Source organism: Protopterus annectens, chromosome 10.part0 (genome assembly GCF_019279795.1).
Source record: "Protopterus annectens isolate FY-2018-M chromosome 10.part0, PAN1.0, whole genome shotgun sequence".
NCBI classification, from domain to species: domain Eukaryota; kingdom Metazoa; phylum Chordata; order Ceratodontiformes; family Protopteridae; genus Protopterus; species Protopterus annectens.
In genome coordinates this window covers 152,857,396-152,876,952 of record NC_056744.1, presented here as the reverse complement: position 1 = coordinate 152,876,952, position 19,557 = coordinate 152,857,396, and the positions used below count along the sequence as shown (strand labels likewise).

At 37.4% G+C, this 19,557-nt stretch overlaps 1 protein-coding gene across 1 annotated transcript in view; it reads left to right on the top strand.

Moving 5' to 3' along the window:
• Positions 1-19,557, top strand: part of LOC122813016 (actin-related protein 2/3 complex subunit 1A-B-like) — a 494,459-nt gene that overhangs the window by 73,680 nt on the left and 401,222 nt on the right. Inside the window, exon 3 of the mRNA XM_044085122.1 lies at positions 14,376-14,480. Within this exon, the coding sequence (XP_043941057.1) occupies positions 14,376-14,480 (105 nt within the window). The remainder of the gene's footprint in view (positions 1-14,375; positions 14,481-19,557) is intronic.

Here is a 19,557-nt window from a genome sequence, read left to right as displayed (position 1 = left end):
CAACATACCACAATGCCAAATGAGCTGTTTCTGCAAAGATAGGAAGACTGAAACCTAAATGGCTATCATTTAGTGAATTCAGTTCTCAACCTCTTAGCATAAAACACCCAGACAAAGTGAATAATGGGCGAATACAGCCCCCAAACATATTCAGTAAATTCAGTTCTCATCATAGCTCTCAACCTCTTAGCACAAAAAAACCTGGACAAAGTGAATAATGGAGGAATACAGCCCCAAAATAGGGACAAATTTTAAATATTGATCTTATAAACTTAGACAATTGCTAGAATAAAAGGTTTTGTGTTACATGTACCTCCTGAAGAATATGAAGTCTGAAATTCACATGTCTATCATTCCAGAAAATCACAGATTTTATGAGGAACAGAATTCTACCACAATTCTTCCTTCTCTGCTAAGATATCCTGACTGACTTCCTCTGACATAATATCTTTGTAGATATTACTGATCTCATATATGTTGTATTAAAAAAAAAAACAAAAAAAAAACAACATTTTATATTGTCTACCATTTTTTTCAAAACAATGTATTGATACACTGTATGACTAGATACTATCAAATTTTGTATTGAAAGTCGTTAACCATTTACTTGAATATTTTCTTGTTATGGATATTTTTTACTCTTAGATGTGTATTACTTATACTAAAATCTTCTTATCCTTTATGCTTACTGCTTTTGTTTTATGTGTATTTGTATTCTCTAATCTTGTTTTAACCAATGGAGCTTTTCTCCCTGGGCCTCCACTGAAAACGGACATTGATCCAGCTGGACTAGCCCGGTCAACAAATGTAAAATAAATAAAAAACTAAATAAATATGAGGCAAAAATCTCAAATTTTTCACAAGTGGTGGTGGGTAGGGAATTCAGACTCTTGCTATCTGCATGCAAGGTACAGGGTTTGAGGCTGTCTCTAGCCACCAGGTATATTTACATGGGGCATTACACACACACACACACACACACACACACACACACACACACACACACACACACACACACACACACACACACACACACACACACACACACGAGCACACACTTCAAAAGCTCCATATGGACTTAGCACCTGAACTCCACACACACTTCAAAAGTTCCATGTGGGCTTAGTACCTGAACTCCACACACACTTCAAAGTACCCGAACTCTGTCCATCTGTCACAGTATCATAAACAACTTGGTCTCTGGTAAACTCTTTTCAGGCAATCGGTCCCCAGTCCCCATAAACAACCTGGTAATCTCTGCTTTCAGGCAGCTTGCCTCTATGGTCCCACAAGAGCAGCAGGCTTACAGTTATCCAGCCTGCAGATGTTGCAGTCTGAATCCTTTCCAGTCTATGTGGCTGTAACTGCATAGACTTCTGGGGCATCTGCAGTCTGATGTATTGTTTCCCATTCCGGACTGCTGTTTAATCAGTCCGAGTTTGGGAAATGGACACTCCCTCTAAATTTTAAACTGACACTCCCTTTAATTTATTTTCTTTTTACAGCAGTGAGCAGTCTGAGTTAAATGGTTGGGACACTCTAAATTAGTGGTCCGGACATTTTCACAGCAGTCTGAGTATTTTTTTTTCTTTTTACAGCTGGGGGGGGGGGGGGCTGCAGTCCTGCAGTCCAATATCACGAGCCACCACTGAGGTTGAGAGGTATGAAGACAGTTACATTTCAGGCTACAACATTTCTTACAAGGGGGTGCTGAAAATGTCTAAGCCCTACCAAGAAGGGAATGATGTGGAGCCATGAAACTTACAAGTTATTCAACATATTCTCTCCGAAGTTCAACACATTTGGCACATAGTGTCTGAAGTTTCTGTAACACTGCCAAAAAAAAGTCTGAAGTCTGGTTAATGAAATACTGCTCTGCTGCTACAATCTCCTCCAAATCACTCAAAAATTGCCACCCTTTCAAACTTTTTTAAGGTTTGGAAACAAGAAATAGTCAGATGGAGCAAGATCTGGTGAGTAGGGAGGATGGTCTATGCACTCAAATCCCAATTTTGTCAAAACATCCATCGTTTTGTCAGCCTTGTGAACAGGTGCATTGTCTTGCAAAAAGCAAACTCTTTTATGCAGCTTCCCTCTCCTTTTTTCTTTCAATGCCTCCTTTAATTGGCACATCAAGTTACAGTGGTATTTTGCATTAACTGTTTCACCCAGTGGAAGATAGTCATTACATCACTTTCCTGATCCCAAACACTGTGGCCATGACCTTTCCTGTTTAATTTTGGGTCTTGAACTTCTTTGGCCTTAGTAAACCTGAGTTCTGCTATTGCACGTTTTGTCTCAGGATCATAGTGGTGTGACCATGTTTCACCAACAGTAACTAATCATTCCAAAAAGCTAGCACCGACTTGATGAAAATGCTGCAAAATCAACTTGGAAGTGTCCACTCAATGTCTTTTCTCATTGGCATTCAAACATTTGGGCACCCATTTGTCTGACAGCTTCCGTATACCCAGCTGCTCATGGATTATAAACCTGACACATTCCCTGGATATCTGTAGTGTCTCAGCAATTGTTTTAGTCGATATTCATCAATCTGCCAGAATCAGGTCATGGACATGGTCAAAAATTTCATTTGTTGACACCGTTTGAGGCCTCCCAGACCTTGCTGCATCTTCAGTCTGGAAATCTCCATGCTGAAAGTTTGCACACCACTTCTTCACAGTTGAATAAAAGGGACACTTGTCACTCAATGTTTGCATCATACATTCATAGATTTCCTTTGGGATTTTCTTCTGGAGGAATAGGAACTTCATGATGGCTCAAAGTTCCACACTTGAAATTCCACACTTTTCGTTGACATGGATCAAGCAATGATCTGAAACAATTTCAAAACATAGCTATACAATATCTAAATTGGCACTTTACAAGATGAAATAACCCTCTTTTCAGCTACAGAGGCAAAATAATGCTCAGAATTTAGAAAGTTGGTCGGGCTTAGAACTTCTCAACATTCCCTCGTAACTTTTGTTTAGACCCTCCCTTTAAGCACTCTAACTTTTACTTAGGCATGTATTACTTTTAAGACTAACAGCCTGAGACAACCTACCTCTTATAAACCTACATTACCTTATCACTAACCCACCCCTCCCCCTCTTGTCCTTTGCACCCCTCATTGTATCTTATTTCAATAACACTTCTACCTTAGGTTCTTCTCTTGCTAACACTCTTGTCCTTTTCCTTACTTATCATTTTGATGTCTTTACCCTGTTTGCTGTCAATTGCCTTAATTTTAGGAGGTTTATTAGCCATAGATAGATAGATAGATAATCTGCATTCTGATTATACAAGCGTTGTATTTGTTCTCAACTTTCATACCATAAAGACATCTGTCTATGTACTTTACTGTTCTCTACCTCTGTATTATCTACCTGCTTCTCTGTATTGTACACTGCCTTTGACTCAAGTCATGGCTGAAAAGGGTCCTTGGACCAATCCACCTTTCCAGTCAACAAACTGTAATAAATAAAGAGATAAATGATAGTGTGGCATGTATGCATATTAACACTATATCAAAGTGGTGCATTGCCCTGAATTAATGATCTACACCAGCTTCCTTACATGCTAGGTACAAGCATCACAGGCAGTTTCAGGATACTTGCAGAACAGATCTGTGATGGTGTCATCCACATTGTATAGTACCTGTAAATATGAAAACAGAATACCTTTGTGTTCCCGTAAAGCACTCCCTATTTATCTGGTCGGGTATGCAGAGCTATGATAGAGCAGTCTATTGAATTTGGCTCTACTTTCAGCTCTACCAGTCTATGCAATGTTTGCATGGAAGATCCTTATTCTTTGGAGTTATTGGGAATATGATATAGCTTCCCACAAACCATAGTATGCAGATGGGACTGCATCCCCTATCCACAATGCCTTTGAATGGGCTAGGCCTAATGTATCACTTATAAATCACTGGACTGTCCTCTTGGTAGGATACTGAGGGCTGATGCAACCTTGATCTCGAATGTGAAAGTGGCACATCTGCAATCAAGCTGGTGCAATGTCCATATTGGGATTTGCCTTGGGCAAAAATGTCATCACTACTGAGGCATGGGTATGCGGAAAACACTTATACTAACTTCATTCCCTCTGTTCACCATTGCAGGGGGCATAAGAAATCAAGATGTCCCACTGAAAATATTTATTTTTCACCCATGCATGTGATTGATTATTTATTTATTTATTTAACATTTGTTGACCAGGAAAGTCTGACTAGGACAGAACCTATTTTCATCGGAGGCCCGGGGAGAAACGCTCCAGATGCATATCTTTGGAATGTGGGAGGGAACCGGAGAACCCAGAGGAAACACATTCAAATGCAGGGAGGACATGCAGACTGTGCACAGAAGGCACCCCAGCTGAGAATTGAACTGGAGAACCTCTTGCTGTGAGGTAACAACATTAACTGCTGCACCACTGTGCCACCCATAATTTTTGGAGTGCACAACTTTTTGGTGCTTTTACACTAGAATAAATAAGCTTTTGTATTATTCAGGGCTTACACCTGTACTGCTTCACATTATGGTTCTCAATCTTTCTCTTAGCTGAATCATGCAGTCTTGTTTTATCTTGGTGTAGTATTGCAGGGAAATTACTGATTTCTTTAGCAGCCAGCTGGATGAATCAGCATTTTTGACCAGTACTTTGAAAATGCTGTAAGGGGAGATTTCTCCTCATCCTGTGGTCCTGGGTGCCAGCTTTAATTGTAATAATAGCAGGGTTCTGCGGGGCATAGCTACCAGCAAGGGGAAGATGTAGGATCATAGGATATTACTAGACTAATGCCCTAGGGCCCTTACCAGTCTAGCCAAGTTCTACCCTTATTTCCATGATCAGCACCTATTGCCCCTGTCCAAGAGGGACACGGTGGAAACCCCAGGGTGAATTTACAGTTACATATCCAATAGTCCAGATTGCATTTGAAAAGGCCCAATGAGGTGCTCTGTTTGACATGAAGTGCGAAAAGGTGTGGTAACCTCTGGGAGACAAATCTGTCCCTCCAGCATGATAGAATTATATAAAGTAAATCTGTTTTTTCCCTCAGATAAATGGCATGTATGTGATTTGATAAAACTGATTTTCTCATATTAACAGCATGTATTGGTAAAGCAGCTGTCTCTTATACTGACAGTGTGATATTTTTAGGAATAGTATAAAAAATACAGAGCCTGAAAATGCAGGAAGAAATATCAAGAATGTGCTTGCATGACACTGTATTACTAAATGATTAGCTTAACAGAATGTGCTTGCATGACATGTTGTAAAACAAAAGTATTGCTGTTTTTCCTCAGAAGTAACAGAGGTTGGTAATCATAATAACAGTGTGATATATTTTTAGAATAGCATATGATGCATTAGCTTAACAGAATGTGTTTGTGTGGAACAGAAAATATTATAATGTTTTGTAACAAATGGCATTAACAACAGAGGCTTGTTGAGATATCCCAATCAGTTGAATGTACACAGATATTTAAGCTAAAGGGAAATGGCTAACACAAAAAAAAGTTACAACTGTCCTATCAGTGAAAGAACATTTTGGCATTCTGAGAACTGGCTTTCTCTGGATGAGCATGGCTAACACAGCAGAAAAAGTTACAGACTATCCTATCAATGAAAGAACATTTGTGAAACAACATTTTGGCTTGCTGAGAACTGTTTTTCTCTGGATTGAGATAATATTGCAGACAAAGAAGGCTTCAATACAGAAAAAATAATATTTTTATCAAGGACAAAGTTTTGAAACTATAAAAGTAGTTGTAAAGATGGATATTTTGTAATCTTACTCAGCTGAGGAAGTGCAGTGTGTCTGACGGTTATATTTGTTTTATAAAGGAAAAGTTATAATCTCACAGTAGTGCTTGGTCGACTGGTTTCAGTAAATCTGTCATTATACAAATATACAGTTCTACAGTCTGTCTGTGTACATGCTGTTAATTTAATTTAACAGTGGTGAACCAAGCCTAATTTGGACCATTTTAAATATTTGTAAAAGTATTATGACAAACACTAGTTAATATTTTGTTGGCCAACCTCAATACAGTCAGTACTGAACAGCTCAGCAGTATCAGGAATTTCCAAGTGGGTGAAATGAGATTTCGTTTTTGCATCTGCGCTGAGACATTCCCTAGCATTTTTGACAGAGAAGGAGTTTCCAGTTTGCAGTTATTGTTTACAGACTGATCACCTGTTAAACATTGCTGAAAATGGTAAGCCTCTTTCTGAAATAACATGGGTACCATCAAGGACGTAAGTGCTAAATAGACACAATCTGTGGCCATAGACTTAAGCCAGACTCTTGATAAAGTTTGGACATTATTACGTCAGTGGTATGAACAAGCCAGTACTGATGAAAGAACCAAATCCATAAAACAAATACAAATCCACAATCCAAATAAACTCAGGACATGGCAAGCGGCTTCCATGTACATAAGTATATTTAGTTCCATTGAAAAACTTGGTAAAACACTTTAAAAATACCACCAAATAAAAGCTAAACAGTTGAGGGCTTCTGTCTGTTAATTCAACATCTTCAGAACTACTAGCTACTAACACGGTAAGCTTAAAATAGGCTTTCAAAAACACATACCCCTCAAAAAAATAAATCAAAACTAATATTCAAATAAGGAGTACATACACCCTATTAAAAATCTACTAGCAGTAATATAACCAGTGATCATGATACATATGATAACCAATGAGAAAAGCAACTTTGGCATTTCGACCAGAAGTAGCAGTAGCAAAAACTAATGTGCTGATAGACAATACAAAAACCCAATAGTTTACAAATTACCCAATCAAAGGTCCAGAATGGTAAAATGGGCCAATAGTAAAAGAGGCTACAAGAACCACTAATATGGGGAACAGTAAGATTTTAGCCAATGGCAATAAAGTCAACTGAAAAAGTCAAACAAGGATTTGAACTCATAATTTTTAAGGGGCGTCTGTTTTTTCAATGGAGTTAAAGGGACTTGTGTATGTGGAAGCTGCTTGCCATGTACTTTGTTTATTTATAAGCCAGTACTGATGTTAAATGTAATACAGCATTGTTTGGTATAAATACATGTGAGAAAGTTTATATGTGTAAATGCATTAATTGTTTTGATCAGTATGTACAAAAGTATAAAACTCCAATTGAACTGTGGAGACAGATATCCTTGTTTTTGTTTAAAACTGTTAAATCATGCTAAAAGTGTACAGGTTGCAGAGACAAGTCTACTTCATAACATTGAAATTTCATAACGTTGAATTTCATAACATTAAGACCACAACATCAAAAATTCAAAACACTGAAAACTCAGAACATCGAAAGTGTGCTCCATAACATTGAAAACTACATTGCACAAGTAAATAAGATCCCCATCACCTACAACACTTACACTTTCTACTACGTTTCTTCAGGAGGGCAAGCCCCCCTGCACCCCCCACGTGGAGGGCTGTGGTCTCACACTCCCCGTAAATTAAATATACCAACTCCAAGACTGCACTACAGTGAGAAAAAATTAATTTCCTAACCTCCCTGTATAGGAAATTAACTTTTTCCACTGTAGTGCGATCTTAGAATTGGTATATTTAATATACGGAGGGTGTGGGGTGCAGAGCTCGCCACATGGAGAGTGCAGGGGGGCTTGCCTCCCTGCAGAAACATAGTAGACAGTGTGTTTGTTAGTTAGGCATTGTTATAGGTGAAGAGGATGTTATTTATATATGCATTGTAGTTTTCAATGTTATGAAGCACACTTTCAGTGTTCTGAGTCTTCAATGTTTTGGGTTTTCAGTGTTTTGAATTTTCGATGTTATGGTCTCAGTGTTATGAAATTCAACGTTATGAAATTTCAATGTTATGAAGTAGACCTGTAGAGACAGCTGAAATGTTTCAGACCTACTGCTCACAGTGGAATGCTTTTAACAGAGATAAGAAATTATCAACAGAGCTTAATGAAAAGCACATGCCAATGTTAAAGAAACATGACGTACAGGTAAGAAAGTATGTGAAAACTGTTTTAGACATTTTGTCTAGGGATGATGTTGCTATACAGATGTATGCTACAAAATGTACAGTAGTACACACAGATGACACTTGTAAAGATTTGCATGAAGTTTGTGCAAATGTACAAATTTAAAGAATTGGTTACGACAGAAACATGCAGATTTATGGGTTAAAGATAAGATAAATTCCAGTTTAGCGAACACAGCTAATGTGCTCAGAAAGACATACTGGGTGTGGCCAATTAGGAAAAAGAGTAACCATACACATTTATGCTGTATACCAGAAATAACACTCAAGTTACATGAATACAGTTTTGTCAGGATTTAACAAGTGTAACAGCTCTGTACAGCTCCATACTAACAAAGGAATACATATCCAACACCTGTCCTACGAGAATAGGCTTAAGACCCTCTCACTTTACTCGGTCTCGTATAGACTGCTCAGAAGGGACCTCTGACTGGCATTTAAAGGCATCTCAAACCCCACCCTACTGGAAATGCTGCATATCCACAAATCAAATACCATACGTGTCATGTGCACTTGGGACCTAAACCTATCCTGTGACATTAATAGGACCTGCTGGTGGGACAGATATGTGTCCCAGAGACTCCCCCATTTGTGGAATAGACTCCCTCTCCATGTTAAGCAGAGTACTTCTTTGTCCTTGTTTAAGCGTAACCTAGATGACTGATGGGTAATAGAAAATATACCCCTGGGATCCCACCTATATCCCTGCTTAACAGGGAGGATAGGTGCTGACCCTGGAAACATGGGCACAAAACTTTGGCTAGGCTTGGAAAGGCCTCCTAGCTAGTAGCTTAGTAACTTCCTATGATCCTATGATTAGGATTTAAAGGGTGAAAGATTACATCAGTTAGTTCAAAGTGTAACAGCTCTGTATGAGGTATGGACATGTCATTAGAGTTAACTACTAAGTTATTAAAATATTACAGTTTCTGACAGGGTGCTCCAACAGGCAGAGCATGACAACAACAAAGCATAACATTTTTCAATTGGTACTGATGAAATGGGTTTAAAATAGTAAGTGCAGTAGGATGTGGGTAAGTGTAGACAGGTTGGGGGATGTGAACAGGGATGAACTAATAGTGGCATCAGCCCCTCCAGCTTACGGGAAGCCCTGATGATAGACAAATTGCATGTTTTTTCTGTAAAAAACTGGGATATATCAAGTAGGACTGTGTATACTGTAGAAAATGGAAAAATAGGCAGACAAAGAAACGAGTATTTGCAAGTGACTCAGAAGAAAAACAAGTCAAAAAGCAAGAAAAGGTGGAGCAAAGGGGGGAGTGACTACAGACCCTGGGAACTACCGCCCCATTAGCCTGACTAGTTTGATATGTAACAATTGAACCAAAAAGTGGGGTAATGGTGCAAAAAATGATTGTTGATCTTATATTATTTAAACTTCTTCCTAATTGTATTTCTTGTTCTGATGAAGTCAACTTTGATTGATGAAAGTACTTAACCTTGTCAATAAAGCTGTGTGGAGTCCAGAAACCCTGGTGGTCCGTTTTTGGTTTAAATTTCTGATATGTAAGTCTATGGAGTGCATCATCATGGACCTTATAAATAGGGACATAGGGAATCTCCAAACTCTGGACCCCACACAGTTTGGATTTGTGAAAGGTAGATCATGCCTGCTCAACCTGATAGACTTTGTCAAGTCTGTTACCAGAGCTGTGGCTGAAGACAAGGTAGTTCACACAGCCTACCTTGATCTTGTCAAGGACTTTGACACCATCCCTCACTCAGGAATCATAAATAGACTCACTAAACTACGCATAAACCCCTATGTCACAAGGTGGGTTGCAAACTGGCTCACTGATAGAACCCACACTGTGAAAGTAGCAGATTCCAAATCTGATTACCAACGAGTTACAAGTGAAGTCCAACAAGGATCAGTCCTGGGTACTCCCCTGTTTGGCTTTCTTATCTGAAGTTCAAGCCAATATAAAGGGACTTTGGCTGACCAAGTTCGCAGATGATTGCAAACTGGGAGCTGTTATTGACTCTCCAACTGATGTAGACATTCTTCAAAAAGGCCTCACTGTGACCAGTGACTGGTGCCAGGACCATGGCCTTAAGCTCAAAGCAAAAAATGCATGGTCATTCCCTTTGTGAAAAACTCAGAGCCCATGAACTACCACATTGATGGTAGTCCACTAAACACCAAAGGTGTGATAAGAGATCTGGGGACACAGGTTGACAGCAACCTCTCCTTTGACAACCACATTGCCACTGTGGTCAGAAAGTCATTCTATGTGGCACATCTCATTACAAAGGTTTTTCATCCAGGAAGAAAGCGGTCACAGTCCCTCTCTACTTGTCCCTCATCAGACCCATTTGGCATGTATCTCACTAGACACCTACAACAACTGGGAAGGCTACAAAAATACCTCATTATGAGGATCCTGGGCCTTAAACACATGCCCTATATAGACAGACTCAAAAAGCTCCAGCTATACTTTGTCTCATATCGCCTACTTAGAGGCGAGCTCTGCTTGACCTGCAAAGCCATGTCTGACCCAGAGCTGTTAGATATGCTACATCTGAAGAAATCCCAATCCCTCTGTGCCACATGCTCCAGGGACCTCAACCTCATTACCACAATAAACAGAACATGCTGGAGGGACAGGTTCCTAACCCAGAGACTACCCATGCTCTGGAACAGACTCCCCATTCACGTCAAGCAGAGCACCTCACTAGCCCTCTTCAAGAGAACTCTTGATGAGTGGATGAGCAATAGAAAATTCATCCTGGGGATCACTTCAGTGGCCTTGCTTGATAGGGGCACTGGGAACTAACGTTGGTCATCAAGATGCCAGGGAATCTTTTTGGGCCAGGCTCCAGGGCCGATAGCCTAGTACACACATATGAACCTATGAACCTATGAAAACATTGAAGGATGATAACAGAGGTCAAAGTTAACGGAGTGTTAATTAGCAGTGCATGACAGTACAAGTTAGAAAACAAATTTCAGACCTTATGGGCAGAAACAAAAAAAGACTGTGGGAAGTTAAAAGCTCAGATTATTACTGGGGAAAGTACAAGGGATTACATTATCTTTGAAAATCAACAATATTTCATGACTAGATTACCTCAAGGTTTTCAGAACAGCCCTGTCATCTTTCATCTGAGTGTAGAGACATTCTTACAGGATGTGAGTAAAGATGACAACGTGATTCATTACATTCTAATACAGAGACTGTGAAAGAATACATATCACAGCTAAGAAAAATTGTGAGACAGTTGCAAGATGCAAGTTTCAAAGTAAACAAAGACAAAATGCAACTCTTGTCACAAGTAGTAAAGGTTCTAGGAACCATTATCAGACCAACAGGGAGGACTCCTTGTCAAGAAAGGGTGAGAGGCATTCTGCAACTGACAAAGCCTTTCACTATTTTAGATTTGCATTAAGCAGATAAAAAGAAGAGTTGACTCTACAATGGAGTCACACAGAGGAAAAGGCATTTAAAGTGTTAAAGCAGAAGTTGGCACAGGTAACAGAGCTAATAGCTCCCACCAGTAAGTTATCTTTTGTTTTGCAAGCAGCAGCAGAAAAGGACACACTTTCAGTTGTGTTATTATAGTCTTGGCCATAAGAGTCATCTCAGAGAATTAACACTAAGTTAAGGCAGGTTCTTTTTGTAGCAGGAAAATGATCCTTGCATTAACCTATTTTTGGTCATTTACTAGGGAATAAGACAGACTCTCTGTGGTTATAGTTCAAACTCCACATTTGACAATCAAAACTTTACTAAATGACAGTGAGAAAATCACAGAAGGGGTTAGTCCGACATTCCTACAGTGTATGTGGATGGTGCACATTTCTGGAAGGATGGGATGCACTACATTGGGTTTGCAACAGAGACATTCCAAAAGGGAGACAAACTAATTATGGTTAAGTTACAAGGATACATGTCAGCACAAAGGGCTGAGCTAGAAGCTGTAAAATATGTTTTCAGCATTTACATTCAGTAAATATTTAGAGTGACAGTGCTTATGTAGTAAATTCTTTGAGACCACACGTGGCAACATGGGCTAAAAGAAGGTTCACTGATAGTGCAGGATTGATTCAAAAGTACAAGTTGCAAGGACAGTTTAGTATTTTAAAGTTAAAAGCAAAGCATCAACAACGGATAAAAGACCTGCAGGAAATATGCAAAGAAATAGTCACAGTAAAGGAATTGATTGGACTATTGGTTCTAAGAGTAGAGAATGTAAACTAAAAGATTTGCTAAAAATTAGCAACAGGAATAGAGTTGGGATAAACCAGATAAGGTAGATGTTCCAACCTTAAAAGTAAGGACAATTCCAACAGTTCCAAAAGGAACATAACCAATGGAGACATGATTTTTCTGTAAGATTCAAAGTTTAATTTAAATTTTAATTTAAAATTTTTGGTTTTCAGAATAAAAATTATAAAAAATGATAGTATTCTACAGCATTATGAAACCATGGCAAAGGCTTTAGTAATTAATTTGGCAAGTATAATAATTAACTTCACAACTATGATATCAAATACCGGATAAAGAAAAGACAAAAGAAATATTTAATAAAACTATATTCTGCATTTTAGCCTATCAAATCATATTGTAACACTGAACTTCAAAGCCACAATTATGCAAATTATACTTAAAAGCTACTACTTCTTGGATTGATTCTAAATCATTGAGTCATGGGGGATGAGTGAACAAAATCATTTTTATTCGGGTATAAGCCCCAACACCCAACAATGAAGAATAGGTCCCCAAACTTGACAATACATGCTACTACCCAATGCATTAAATAAATGCTACCAGTGAACATCTGACACCATAACTCCCAAGGACCTTAAATAGTATCATATGCCGTATCAAACCTGCTGACCATAGAATCAGCATTATAACCCTAAATAACCTAACAGAGTATACTGTTGTACTGGAAACTAAGCAGGAATAGACAAACAAATAAAATAGTATAACCTAATACCATAGTATCTTGAAACATGAAAAAAGCTTCCCTCGACCAAATCATTATCATTCTTTCTCAATGCATTTTCACCTTAAACTCATGCCATCCACTCACAACAGATGCTATTAAAATTAAACTGATAAAAGTATTCAATTACATTTTGCAGAGCATATAAGAGATGACATATAACTTATTCAGCTGTCATACTGTGCACATTATAAATACCACACAGTTTATTCTTGTACATCTACTGCATATGAAACAAAATACAAATCATGCAGAGAACGAGACAGGTGTGGGCTCAGAATAACCATGAATAATATAAAATAAGCAAACTGAGGAAAAAGACCGTCTTGTAGTTGTCATTTTAAAAGAAAATTGTGGAATGTACCTACCCAAAACCAACATTTATTACCATTGTTTTTGTTTTCTTACAAATAATTTACTTGTTTAAATCCATTTCTGATTATTTTGACAAATGCATGAATTTAATGTGCAACTAGGATTTTCCTTCTAGTGACTATAAGTGCTTGGGAGTTACAATACACCTTTTAATAACCCAAGATGCATTAGACAGGTGAATTTGTGTTTCTTGAAATGAGACCAGAATAACAAAGGTACATCAGTACAGTATTCCATCTGGCAGTATGATAGTCACCTTCTGACATGGCGGTTACATAAATAAGGTTCTGGAGAATTATGGCGTTGTTTCAACAGAAGTGTTAGCAGTTCGGTAGGTGCAATGTAAGAATGAAGAAGGCAGTCCAAAAGCAAACATGGTTAAATCCTCCTTACAATCGAACATCTGATTGATGACTGCCATAGATTTATAGCAGAAATATGCAAACAAGAGAAAGAGTACATATACTTATACAGATGAGAGGAAAGACCTTCCAACATAAAGAGCACTGTGAAACTGGATATTAACAGTCATCATCTGCTTTTCTTCTGTTGTCTTCCCTTTTTTTGGTGCTTGTGTTTACTTCACAAAGAAAGGCTTTTTTTAGCTTTGTGTCTTATTACCTTTTGGATCATATATACAGATAGCAGAGCAGCAGTGCAAATGGAAGGCGATATAAGGGATCATGGTTGTAATTTTGACCATATGACTCAGTTGTTTAAAGTGTTAGTAGCTTTCTTTCCTCTGGACTGTCAGGTTACTGACCTAGAGAGACGTTAAGATCAAGTCAACCTATTCAGGACTTACTAATGTGCTTTTGTAAACAAACGTGTATCAGGAAAAAAACTTTTGACTGAAGGGGCTTATTTCTGTCAGTGCCTGTTTTAAATTTCTGCAGATCCTAACTTAAATAGCAATATGAATTTTGGAATTCATAAAATAAGATGAAGCCTCAAATGTCTGTTGAATAAGTGTGCTTTATATTTGTTACAGAACTTGCCATCAGTACTAATGACCACACTGTGCAAATTTATCAGAAAGATGGAAATGAATGGAAGAAAATCCATGAACTTGCAGAACACAATGGAAATATCACAGGTAAGAAATGCCTGCTCTAGTTTATATTTCAACAGCAGAATTCAGTATCCATCATTACACTTCAGAAATACAATAGTTATCTTTTCATTGTAGCTTTTATACGTATAATAAATAATCTCTGGGCATTTCATGTAACATGAAAAGGCTACCCAAGTACAGCTGCGCTGATAATGGGGCCCAGAATTAGTAAGCAGAAAAAAACACAGGATTAAAAAGTACAGTAACATTATATCATGATGCAGCCAGTGTAGTATTTTTAATTGAACATGAGAATTTCACAAGTGTATATATCATGTATATATCTGTGTTCATATGCATATACATGCATGTATGTTTGTATTTATTTATTGATTGTTTAACAGTAACATGGGGAGAAAGCCCTGACAACAATCACATTCTTTGGAAAGCATGAATCAGGCAAGATATGGCGCACTGTATTCTCTCCTCTTAGACAGGTGCAAATAAGTACAGCCAGAACTCAAAAGTTATAAAAAATATCCGTACCCTTGTGGTGTAACTGCATTGCAAACCATACCCTTGATGTCTGCTGCTTACTCAAGAGAATGAAAGGGCATAAGGGGGATAATGGCTGCCTTTAGTTACATGAAATCAGCAGAGGTATAAAATACATAAATAAAGAAATAGCAGTAAATCATTTGGTAGATGTGTGTGTGTGTGTGTGTGTGTGTGTGTGTGTGTGTGTGTGTGTGTGTGTGTGTGTGTGTGTGTGTGTGTGTGTGAGAGCTTGAGTGTGTGTAGATGATGGTAGAAAAGATTCATAATGCATATGACTGCCACTCATCTGAAAATGCTAGCACATTTAGATTGCTGATGTGGTGAGTCATTCCCTAACCCTGTCCCTCTATTTCATTCCATTCTTGTGTTCTGCACTGCTTAATGTTTTCTGCTCATATAGCCACTTATTTTGCAGCCTCGATAATCTCTTAATGGCAATGTATTTAATATTAATGATATTTGTACACACCCAGTAATTAAGTTCACATGTTTTTAAATTATACTCTAAACTGCCGGAGATGTCACCGTGTAAAGTTTATGGGAGAATATTTTTTGATCCTGCATTATTTTACAACTATTTAGAGAATCTCTAAATCAACTTATTCAGTTAATCTGACCAGTAAAATAAACCATTCTCATTAACCATTTTTGCAGTCCCTTTAATACAACAAACACGGGCACAAGCATGAATATTCTTTATTAATAACTATTATTGCACTAGTACTTAAAACATCTTATCTAGAAATTTAACACTGTCCCTTCAAAAACTGAAAAAGACAGTTTTCTGAAGAAATACTAAATGGCCAAGCCACTTCCAGCCCAGCTTTCTGTAAAACCCCAACTGACTAATAAATCACCTCTCTGCCTATTATCAACTACCCTCTTTCTAAACTATTCTGTTTCATTTTTTTCAACTTTGTTCAGTTTTTCTTTATTGGTATTGTACAGTTAAGAACATTGAGATGGTACCCCATTTACCTGTCAGAAATGATAAAACGGTTAACTATTGGAACTTCTTTCATTTAAAAAGATGGCCTTGTTAGGCTGACAATTGTAAACCTATGACTTTAAATGATAAGCTTGCACAACTTTACTGTATAACAGCAAAGTTTGTATATATAGGTAGGGTTATGGGAATTAAAGCCCCTACATGGAGGTATGGGAACTTTCTTCCTGCAATTTTTTTTCTGTCAAACAATGTTATTTAATAAGAACAGTAACTTAATAAAGAAGTAAAATACCAGTTCAGAGCAATAAAGTGAGGTAAAATAGTACAAACAATAAATTTTACATTTCTGAGAGTGTTATTAATTTACATTTTGAAGTAAACTACAGAAATCAAAATGGCAACCTTTGCAGGCTTGGTTGTATTTTAAAGTCAAAGCTAAATAGAAGATTCATGAGGGCTCAGTCTGGGTTGGAGGAGGGCTTGCCACTTCCCACCTATGGAAATATAGAAGTTGGTTGCTAGTGCTCCCTAAACAGATACTTAAATATCATGTTTAAAGTCGCAGAACATCATTTTCTTTTAAACAAAAAATGATTGCATGCATATGAATCTTTTATTTTGTTTTAAAGCCTTTAATAAACTATTATATTTTAAATACTGCTTCCAAACGTGGAAGACTAAATGTAGTAAGCTGTGTTTATGGTATTAATATTCATGGGAGGGCAGGGGACAGTTACGTCATTCCAGGTTTCAGCTCTAATAATGCTGGATTAGCATAGGTAAGTAATTGTAAATTAGTGATCTAATTGTCAAACTGTTACATTAACAGTTTGTCAAAAAAAAAAATAATAATATTAATGTCATAAACATGGCTTACTACATTTAGTCTTCTATGTTCGAGAGCAGTATTTAAAAGTTCTTCATAATATTGTAGCCGTATGGAAGAAATTCTTCATCTTTGATGGAAGGTTTTAACCAGTGTTTGGGAGGGGTAAAATACCTGGTTTATATGAAGAGATTCATCATTGTAGTTTTGACACTTTATTGGAAATGCTATGAATATTTAGATTAAAGGGCCTGAGACCTTAGGGCATAGTGGTTGAGTTGACTAGTTTTGAATTATTTGGCGATAGAGGGATGTAATTATTGAGTGACCAGGGCTTGGGTGTACATCTCCACAAAGATATTGGCATAAAGAAGTGATAAGGCTCTAAGAGTATCACGTGTATTTGATTTTATGTATAAATACACATTCTTTTATGATGCAAGTATTGAGAAGGGGAAAACAAACAAGTAAGTTTGATGTCTTTGCATTTATTGTTCTGTAATTTTATGTGCTATAATTTTTTTTGGAATCAGTTTTTTGTAGTTACATAGTGACAGGGATATAGAACTATAATGATGGGCATATTTTAGGTTGGTAGGCATGACTGAGTTTATTTGTAATTATATTATCTGCTGGAAAGCAGTAAGATTTGATAGCAGGATTAGAGTGAAATTAGGATAATATGAAGGAGCATGGTGTTGGTATGAGAGCCGAGTGGTAGAGAATATTGGAAGAGGTAGTTTATGGGCTAGGTAAGTATAATACATTTTGGTGAGTGATGACATTGGTTGAGCTTATTGCTAATTGGATAATGGATGGTGATGGATGTAGTGGGAGTGGCTATGAGTGTATAAATATAATGATATGGGGTGTGTGTGAATGAAGGGTAAGGTGAGGAGTGGAGCAGGGCTAGGCACCAAAAGCAGAAAAAAAATCTGCTAGCTTTTTGTTTAGTTAACCAACCCTTAGACAGTGCTACATCTGGAATCAGTCAGAGATACTTCCTAAACAGTAAGGAGCTAGTTTGCAACAGGGCCTCTGCCACAACTGTAGGATATTTTTTCCATGGAAGTAGCTCAGGTTGTCAATATAGGTAAGTCTTCACTGAAAGGAACACTAGCAGTAAGCTTTAGATGCCTATATTTTCAAATGAGGGCAAGCTGATCTTGGGTAAGAAAGCCATTCCATTTCATAATACTATGGTTTTAACACACCTGAACTATATTAAGCTCAATCAAATCTGGAATTCAAGTAGCAATATATTTCACAATAACAGTCATAAATCAATTATAATTATGGTTTAGAACCATATGTGTTTGTATGATTATGTCAGAGTAGTACCCTTCCCAGCCTTCATGATGAAACTATCAGTGCTTCCTTCCTGAAAGACATAACCAGCTTAGTATCCACTACTATATTCAAAAATGGACCAAGATCTCCACTGGCCCATTCTCTAAAATTCTGCTGGGAAACCATAGCCAGCCAGACCTCCCCCAGCCAAAAACATCACCACTTAATTTGCTTTTGTTGCTGTTATCGGAGACACTAACCATTGTTGTCTAGCTAATACTGGGCTAAGGAACTTCATTTAGACTGATATTTCTGTAAGCCTAATGCTCACCTAAAATATTCTTTCTATGCTGAACAAAGGGCACTCATAGTAATCTCTAAATGCTTCCAGATTCTTCATTAACTCTATAGTCACCCAGTTCATTGCTCCTATCTTTATCTTAGCTCATAAATCTCAACCTCTTAGCACAAAAAATCTGGAAAGCCAAAAATAATGGCGAGACAAAGCTTCAAAACTAGGGACAAATTTTAAACATTGCTCTTATAAACTTAGAAAGTTGCTAGAATAAAACATCTTGTGTTACCATGCATTTTCTGAAGGATATGAAGTCTGAAACTCAAAGGCCTGTCATTATTTAGTGAATTCACTCCTTACTTATTTGCCACAAAAATCCAGAAAATCACAATTGTTATGAGGAACAGATCAAAAATATGAGGCAAAAATCTGGACATTCTACAAAAATCAGGACAGTTGAGGGGTATGGCTTAGCTACTAATATTTTTGTCTTCTCTTGTGTCAAATATCTAAACAGTGTCATATGACATTTGTCATATTCTCAAAAATGAAGTTTCCAGAGACCCATTTTTTTAATTCACTTTGCTTGTCCAATATTTTTATGCCTCCTGTTTCACTTGTAAAATTTCCCTTTTCATTTTTTGAGTTTCCTGTGCCACCTATTTTGCAGATGTCTCAGCCAGTCTTTCTAAATCCACGGTTTCCTTAAAACATAATCCCATGACCTAATATATTCTATTACCTTTTCTTTAAATTTTGTATTAAACCCATCCCACTAAAGTTATCTGTATTTGAGTCTTCATAATCTGCCTTTCTAATTCTACTTTTAACATGACATACTTACATAATATTGTCTAAAATCTTATTGCTGGAGATAATAGACTGAGAATATAATAAAGTGTCTCTCAACCAATAACTACCTATTCACTCATTACCAGCTGTGTCATGGCATGAGCAGAAATCAGCCTGGCACATGTTTCAAAAGTGCAGATCAGATAGGCATCTTGTTCTCCAATATAAATTCATCTAGTTTTAATTATGTGTCATATTTTTAGAATAATAGGTATACAACCCCCTAGCCCCTTATGAATGTTATATGTACTAATCTAATTAATATATCTTTGGAAGCTCTTCCCAGTCCCATGTACTGTTGTATCCCTTGGTCTCCCCTTCTACATCAGTAATGACAGACACCATATTC